Source organism: Erigeron canadensis, chromosome 4 (assembly GCF_010389155.1).
Source record: "Erigeron canadensis isolate Cc75 chromosome 4, C_canadensis_v1, whole genome shotgun sequence".
In the NCBI taxonomy this organism is placed as follows: Eukaryota; Viridiplantae; Streptophyta; class Magnoliopsida; order Asterales; family Asteraceae; genus Erigeron; species Erigeron canadensis.
This window is the reverse complement of record NC_057764.1, coordinates 45,038,272-45,046,844: the sequence shown is the minus strand read 5'-3', so window position 1 is coordinate 45,046,844 and position 8,573 is coordinate 45,038,272. Positions and strand designations below refer to the sequence as shown.

Sequence of the window (8,573 nt, the reverse complement as noted above, 5' to 3'; positions counted from 1 at the left end):
AATCACTTCTTTGTGTCTTGTAATTTCATAGGCTTCCTTCTTGAGTCACTTGATGTCATTTACCCTCTCTCGCATCTTCCGGGAACCTGCGTAAACACATCATTCATTAAGTACTAATAGTTCCGGAATAATAACTCATTTAAGCATAAAAATGAAGCCTTTCCTTAGGGGTTTTTATCACAAAATGGACGCTCATCACTAATCAAAGGGGTTGTTTAATCATGGTGGTGTTGGATGTGTTCTAAAACACTTTTGTTGTAAAAGTACTTTTTGCAAATTAATTTACTTGCGCTTGTATTTAATTGATTGTTATGAATTTATCTTAAACTTACTGAATTATTGACATTCAAACACCTTATTTATTTCCACTTTATGCATTAAAATCGTTTTTCACAAGTGTTATTGCTATAAAATCGTTTATTTCGGGGTCATAGTCTAAATCTTAAGTCTTTTTTGCTTTAATCTTCATTGTTTTTATTATATATTCTCTAAAACGTCTTTTTAAGGTCTTTGTTAAAGGTTTCATGTTCAAATTACTTTGTTCAATTGTTTTCTAATTAGCATTAGTATTTACTTAATTCAAGATCACAGTTTTGACCTTGACTTTTCACTATCTTTATCTTCAACGATTTTTCTCTTTTTTCTTCAGAATTCTGTCTTCAAGACCTTTACTAAACTTTTCTACATAAAATCCTTTATTCGCATTATTTTCATTAGCATATGTCTTATTTTATTTTAGGATCCTAAGCAACTGACCTCACTTACAAATCTAGGTCAAAAAATTATTTTAAATCTTTTTACAAAATTATCTTACGTAATTTTTGTCCAAAAAAGTTTGTATAGCCTCCCTAACAATTGTCAACAATTATGTATCAATTTCAAATAAGAAAGGTGTTTCGTGAATGCCATGACCTTTGTAAGAAGGAAAAAAAAAAGAGAAGGGTCTTGATGATGATGACATTACTAATTATTGCATTCACAATAAATAATGAATGGATGAATTTAACCCTTTAAATTAGAAACAAGCAAACGACAACCACATCAATGTATGGATCCAGTTAGCAAGATAGAGACCCTGGCCATATATATATATATATATATATATACACCAAAACAAAACAAACAAACAAATGCATTGCCTGTCAGCCACCTAAGAAACCAGCATATGTTGATATACTACACATACCAAACAAAATACTACTCTACCCACTACTACATACGGAGTAGTATATAATATTAGAAGTATTAATTGACAAGGTAGCTAAAAGTCTAAAACCATACATAATGAGCTACTAATTATTATTATTATTTCTTATTAACGACGAAGCATCGACATCCACATGACACCAAAAATACCATCCTACATAATTAGTTACTTGTAATACACATATGTTAATATAATACATATTTGATCATTGAATGGGACATATATGGTGGTACATTTTCCGGCCATTGCTAGCTCATATATATATATATATAATGTACAATGTACAATACATTACAAATAAATAAATTAGGCGGTGACATATGTCTCGACCATGACCTTAGCATCGGATAGTTGCGGCAAGTTATCGGTTTGCCAAAGCTCGGGTATTGCTTCTTTCATGTTGTGGATGCTTTCTAATACATAATCTGCCTCTTTGCATCTATGGGATGTCCCAACCTACATATGACGTACATACATTTATATTTACATCTAATAATTAAAAACCATTTGCCAGCAACTTCTTCAAGTTTATTTATTACTATTACTTTTTTTAATTCCATGTTAGCTAATTACTACTTGATAGATAGATAATTAAATACATTTATTAGTCTTTAATAAAACATAAATTTAGGTGTCTTTTGGCCGGACTCATATTAAGAAAACCATATATATATATATATATATTGGAAGAGGTTCATGTTAGAATTAAAAGAACTATGAAAACTTCTATATATATTATAACTTGATGTTTATATGTGAATGGTATATGTGAACATATTCGTTTACATATGAACTATGAAGTTATACTTATACTTATCTATGTTCATATGTGAATAGTTCTTACATGAACCTTACCCTATATATAATATATATATGTATATATATATGAGCTAGTACGTGCTTACCAAAACAGTGTCTAGACCTACACGTTTTCCAGATTGAATGTTTCGAACACTATCCTCAAAAAATAGCTGAAATAACAATTGAAAATTAATTAGTGGTAGTATGTATATAGATATTTTACAGCATATATATATATATGATATTAATTAAATTAAGAAAAAAATTGAATTCATATATATATAGAGAGAGAGATTAAGATATAAATAGGAAATGAATTGAAAGGAAGAAAAATAAATTAGTGAGTACATGTACCGTTCTTTGAGGGTCAATGTTAGCAATATTGAGGGCTTTTTGAATTGCATCTTCGGATGGCTTGCAGACAATTGGTGACTTTGGTAACTCATCATCGACGACGGTTGTTGATGAATTATTCTTATAAGTTGTTGAACAATGTGCAACTATATCAAATATCTCATGGTGTGGGATGATGGCGTTACTAATACTATTTTCACTACTTGTTGTAAAAGAAGAAAAAGATGTTGTTGTTGATCCCACAAATTCCACGTCATCAACCTCATGAGATACCGTGTTTCTATTATGAACCGGATTCAGACTCTCAAAGCAGATGATGCCTTCAAAACAGTCTTCCAATCCAAGTTTACTTAGAACTTTAGCGGCATGAATCTTATCAGCATTTGTAAATATCTGATTATATCATCCATCCACGACAAAACAAACAAATTACTAACACGTGCGGAACCAACTTGCATTGTTGATGCTATATATATTAAGCAAATTTATGTTTATATTATATATATAATTAAGCGCCCACACACATATATGTACTAATGATATATGATGTAAATTAGGTAAAACGACAGCTGAGAATGTAGCTAACTTACAACTTTGCGAATTGGCAAGCTTAACAAAAGATTCCTCAAAACAGGATCCGACTTCAATTTTTCATATGGTAATCTTCCATGAACATAACTGCACACAGTAATTAATCAATATGTATATAAAACCACAACTAATTAATTGAAGAATCATACATTTTGATCGATCAATGAATGAATCTGTTTATTATTTCATACACACACACACACACACATATATATACTAATTAAGCTAACTAGTTAGTTTCATCAACTGATCTCACCTGTGGTATTCATCATAGTCAAAATCGTACCCAATTGCCTGTACGTACATGGCAAACAAACAAATTAACCAAATAAAAATTCGATCAAATGATTATTTTGGCTAATGATAATAATAAATAATACCCTAATTAATAATATTGATAAGCTGAAGCTGGAAGGGGTGGGGTGGGGGGATGAGAACTCTTACACGAATGCCTGCCATGGTTGTACCGTAGTTCTTGTATAATAGATTGCATAGTTGAGGAATCTTTTCCTTATCAATTCCAAGCTTTTCAACCATATAGTCTATACAAATTTACATCATTAATTCGTTATTTAGCTGATCAACCATGCGTAATGTACTCTCTATATATTTTAAAAGAAACTAACAAATGATTTAATTAATTCAAAAAACTTCATATATAAATACATAAATATTATACCTTTGATGTTCTTCAACACTTCAGCTGCCAATCCAGAACTAACTGGGTATAGGGTATCATCTAAATCTATTCATACATATAAATTAAAATTATAACTCTATTCTTTTGAAAGTAAGAAATTACGTACTCGTGCATAAATTAATAATTTCATTGCATTTATAGCTACATAATATATGGTTCAACAATTAATTAATTTACCGAAAAGAAGGCAATCATATTTCAAGTGTCTTTGAACTTGGCCAAACAACTCCTCCATCTTCATGTAGCTAGGTTATAGTGATGGGAGGAAACTAATTAATTAGCAACATATAATAAACTATATGCAAATTAATTAATAATAAGAAATGCACGATTGATATATATATCGATGCGCTAGGTAGCGTGGATATATAATGTGCGCACACGTACATCTGGTTTGTTGTATTTATATGGTTTAATTTGTCGTTCAATAACTTGGAATTAATCAATGATTTTTATATTGAAAACAAAACTAGATTGTGGTCGGATGTTCCCGTAATCAAAAATCATTTCATGTCAAGAATGAATATCGATTGAGCCAGGAAAATGAGATCATATCAGACAAATAATTGATTTTGAATCTATATATATCTATGCATAAAATTAAGTCATGAATCAAGATAGTGTGCGTACCGGTGTGATATAATATAATAATATATCGTTGATGGAGTTGTAAAATATAGAAGTTCGAAGACAACACGATAGAAAAAGAGAAAAGAAGAGGGGGGAAAGAATAAGGTAGATGTGGACTTCTATAAATAGGGAAGCTTTTGCGTGTTTTTTTCCTTCTTTATTATTATATTTAACATTTATATTTGTATTATAGAAAAAAGGAATATAAGACTTCACATACTAATATTTTATTATATCTTGTTTAATGAATAAATGTCTGACCCCATAATTTATATGGTTTAAAAAATTAATATGTGAGTGTTGCACACTTAAGCTTATATACCCGATAACCTTATATTATCATCCCTTGTATTATTTATATTATTAGTGCTTCAAATCAAATAATAAATAAATTATGACATGCAAACAAGTTCAAATAACGTTATAATTATAATTATTATAATATATATTCAAGAATACAATATTGGTAACGTGAAATGCATTGGGTGAGTTTCAAGACTAGTATTTGTTTATAGAATTTAAGTCACCTTCAAATTATTATTATTTTCTTAAAATAATACTAACACAGTACTCGCGCAATGCGGCGGTAGTCGTGGAGGCGACGGTATGATAGCTGGGCGACGGTTGGTGATGGAGCGACGTTGAGTTGTGTATATAACTGATGTAAAGGGTTAATGGACATATTTTAAAACATAAAGGATTGATAGTGTAATTAAATCATTAAGGTTAAGGAGGTAGTGAATGTGAAAGTATTTTAAGGGGTGCCAAGTAATATTTTCAACATTACCAAAAATAAAAAAGGTTATTCTTTTTATAATATAGTATAGATATAGCCATTAAAACTCTTAAAACTAGTCAATTCAAGATATCTATCTATCAATAAACTAAAACAAGATTGACATGTTCTTGAAAACGATATATGGTGTAATCTTTGATCGACACATGTCCTTTTAATTTATTTATTTTGTTAAATTAGCTTTTTTTAGTTGTATATAAATTCAATTTTCTTATTAGATATAGAACCAAAATATAACTCTTGACTTATTAATACAAAAAATATTATAACCATATTTGATTGATCATTTTCTCATTAATAAATTATGTCTTTTTTTCCCCTTAATTTATCCACTCTTATTATTACTTATATTAATTAAAATAAGTTATTAAAATAAAGACTTCAAAAATTTGAGTTTACGATTCAAAATCATAAGGCTATTTGTCATCTCCACTATGCTTACAAGTTTCGATTTTGATGTGGTTCAAAAAATTTAAGGTAAATTTAAAATTCTAACTAAACATATATTATATTTATAGTTATTGTTTATTATAATTTATTTTCGCTCATCGATTACTTTAACCACAATGTATTTCATACTCAGTTACTCACGAATCATCATGTATGAGGCATATTCGACTTTCTTTATGATACAATCTATATAGCTACCGTACATCATACGGGTATTAGAACTAGTAAAATATATACTCCGTATTATATATTATTCACATTAAAACTATTAAAATGATTGATTGAATATACATATACAAAATTACTTAAATTATCCCTATCTCATTTTCTTTCTTTGGAAAACTTGAGAAGGATGTGGTGACCCTACTCAAGCGGATACGAAAGTTCTACTTCGCTCAAGACATTGGAACACGTGTTACTGCTCATACATTTTAATAAGATTAGTATTGCTATAGCTAGAGGAGTGAGGGTCCAGATAATATTTCAGGTTCCCACTAATTTATTGTAAATCCTATTAATTTCTAATGAAATTGATGGTTTATATAAAAAATATAATAATAATAATAATATAACAACAACAACAACAATAATAAGTAAAGTTTGGGCTCCACGTATAGGGCCTCAGTTATCATGTTAAAACGTTTGCATTATTCAATTGTATTTGCATTGAACTTACAACGACTTGATTAAAATTAAATTTGTCATGGATAGTTTTCAATCGTCATGATTACGTTTTGTTATATGATGTCGCTATATATGTTTGTTAAAACTTTGAGATGATATTTATTTAAGAGAAAAACCACAAATACGTCAAAAAGTTTACAATATCAAATAAATATATTTAATATGTGTAATAAACCTAAATCAAAAATGAAAAAGTTAAATTTGAATGAAAGGTTTAAATGCATTTGTTGAAAACCCAAAAGAGAAATAAGTGCAAGAAATTAAGAAATAACCAGAAGAAAAACACTCAAGCTAGATGCAATGTGACAAAATCTGAATAATGATATGGGGTGTGGTCGATACAAAGCGTTGGATGAAAGTTTTCAATATATTAACTGATAACCAAAAGAGAAACAAAGTGTGCAATTAATGACTAAAAGAAAAAACTTCAGCCGGGATGCGATGTGGTGAAATCCGAAAAGTGATATGTGTTTGGTTACAAAAAAGTTAAAAGAAAGTTTTCAATATATTAGTTGAAAACCTAAATGGTTAAAGGTTTGACAGAGCCCAAAAAGTAATCGGAAATAAAAATCTGGAATGAAATGCGATGTGGCAAAACCTGACTAGTTTTATGGGGTATGACGTGGACGAATAGTAGTAACTCGCCACGCAGACGAGAAACTCACCCTAAGCATGCTTTTTAGTATAGTTTATAACAAGGCTAAGTGTGGTCAGTGAAACTGCTCATCGTAAACGAATAAAGTATGAGACTAAGTGTGTGAATATTCAATTATGGGTTTCTCCAATTTTCATTCTCATTCTTTGGGGAGCTGAATCCATGTTGTGACCTTATTACAGCGGATACGAAAATTTTCTAGGACTCGAGACATTGGGCCATGTGGTGTTGCTTATATATTTAGTAGGATTAGTTCTGCTATAACTAGAAGAGTGAGAGTCAAGATAGTATTTTAGCTTTTCACTATTTTTTTTTATTTTTATAATTTTATAAATTTCTAATGGTGTTTTATAATAAAATAAAATAAAAGAATAAATAATAATAACAACAATTGAAATATGAATTGGAATATATATATCTTTTGGCTATATATATGAAAGGGTTGGAAAATTTGTTTATTAGCGGTGAATGAATATCTCTACTTTTGTTCATCTTTTTCGTATAACAAATAGAAGTTTTTAATGAAGACATATCCGAGCTTAGCTCATTTCAGAGCTATTTGATGCTAATCTCTATAAAGAAACCCTTTATAAACATATAATATTATATTATATTATATGCCATTAACGAGTACCGTACACATTTCTTCAATGGTATGAAATGAATGTGTCATGAAATACAATTTTTTTTCAAGGTGAATTTCGTTGGAAATTTCGTGTCGTGATTTGAGACTATGAGGTTTAGCATAAATTGTCTTAATTAGGTTTGCGCTAGAAAACTCCTTCGATAGGAGTTGAATTGTCGTGAAGAAATTGTATGGAATAAGTTAATCATTGTATTGAATCATTAACGTGGGTCTTATATTCCAATAATTACGGAATTGTTTTCTCTTAAATATGCATTAATTTAATATTGTGGAAGTGAATTATTGGACATATAATACCAAAGTTGAAGCATTCTTGTACGAATCATGTTCCTATATTAATGGATATCTCCCAACTCACCATTATTGCTCCTCCATCACCCAAATATCATTCATCTTGTATTGTTTTAGGTTCATAGCCTAAGTCTTTTAAAAATTATTTATCCGTATGAATACGTGGTTAGAAAGTTTTTCTTTAAAAACAGAGTTAAATGTTTGATTCTAATGCTTGATAAATTAAAGGTTTTGTTTTTCTTATGTATTTGGTAGAACTTTAAAAAAAAACATCTCTCTACCTTAAGCAAATGATAGTAAAAAAAAGGTAAATTAATGGGAACCGTTTAATCCCATATACCGAATTGGTACCCATATAACCCCCAGCAGGGATAGTGTCAAGGTAATTCAACTACTTAAATTCAATTCTGTCTCTGACAAGATTCGAACCCAGGTTGCTCCTAAGAAGTGGCAACTGGTGGCCATTAAGCAAATGATAGGAAGACATCCTATATCTCAACACACCAAATATAGACTCATAATTTTGTGGAAGACGACACCAAGCGTTACAAGAGAAAGAACTACACAAAATATACGTTTTCCAAAATCGGTATTAATGTTTGTTTCCATGAAATAGTAACGAAATGAAACTCGTCTCAAACGAAACCCGTCGGTACCCATTTACGGTATAGGTATCAATACGATATCACTTAAAACATGTAAGTGAGTTTGTTCTTAAAAAAAAAGGTCTAGAGTCTAGACAATAATAAGGCGTGTATAACGAAATGA

The 8,573-nt window shown here is 29.6% G+C and overlaps 1 protein-coding gene across 1 annotated transcript; it reads right to left on the bottom strand.

Moving 5' to 3' along the window:
* Window positions 1–1,392: 1,392 nt before the first annotated feature.
* On the bottom strand, window positions 1,393–4,365 carry LOC122595118. The gene is made up of 9 exons (XM_043767432.1): window positions 4,284–4,365; window positions 3,831–3,898; window positions 3,633–3,698; window positions 3,398–3,495; window positions 3,210–3,247; window positions 2,953–3,040; window positions 2,363–2,755; window positions 2,113–2,178; window positions 1,393–1,663 (listed from the first exon to the last, which is right to left on the bottom strand). Exons 2-9 carry the CDS (start codon window positions 3,892–3,894, stop codon window positions 1,514–1,516), a joined length of 963 nt encoding a protein of 320 aa, XP_043623367.1. The 5' UTR covers window positions 3,895–3,898; window positions 4,284–4,365; the 3' UTR covers window positions 1,393–1,513.
* Window positions 4,366–8,573: the final 4,208 nt, after the last annotated feature.

Coding starts and splice junctions, on each gene's coding strand:
- LOC122595118 (XM_043767432.1), bottom strand. CDS start 3,894: ATGAAGATGGAGGAGTTGTTTGGCCAAGTTCAAAGACACTTGAAATAT. Junction 3,248..3,397: donor CAACCATGGCAGGCATTCGT/GTAAGAGTTCTC, acceptor ATGTACGTACAG/GCAATTGGGTACGATTTTGA. Junction 2,756..2,952: donor GCTTGCCAATTCGCAAAGTT/GTAAGTTAGCTA, acceptor TGATATAATCAG/ATATTTACAAATGCTGATAA.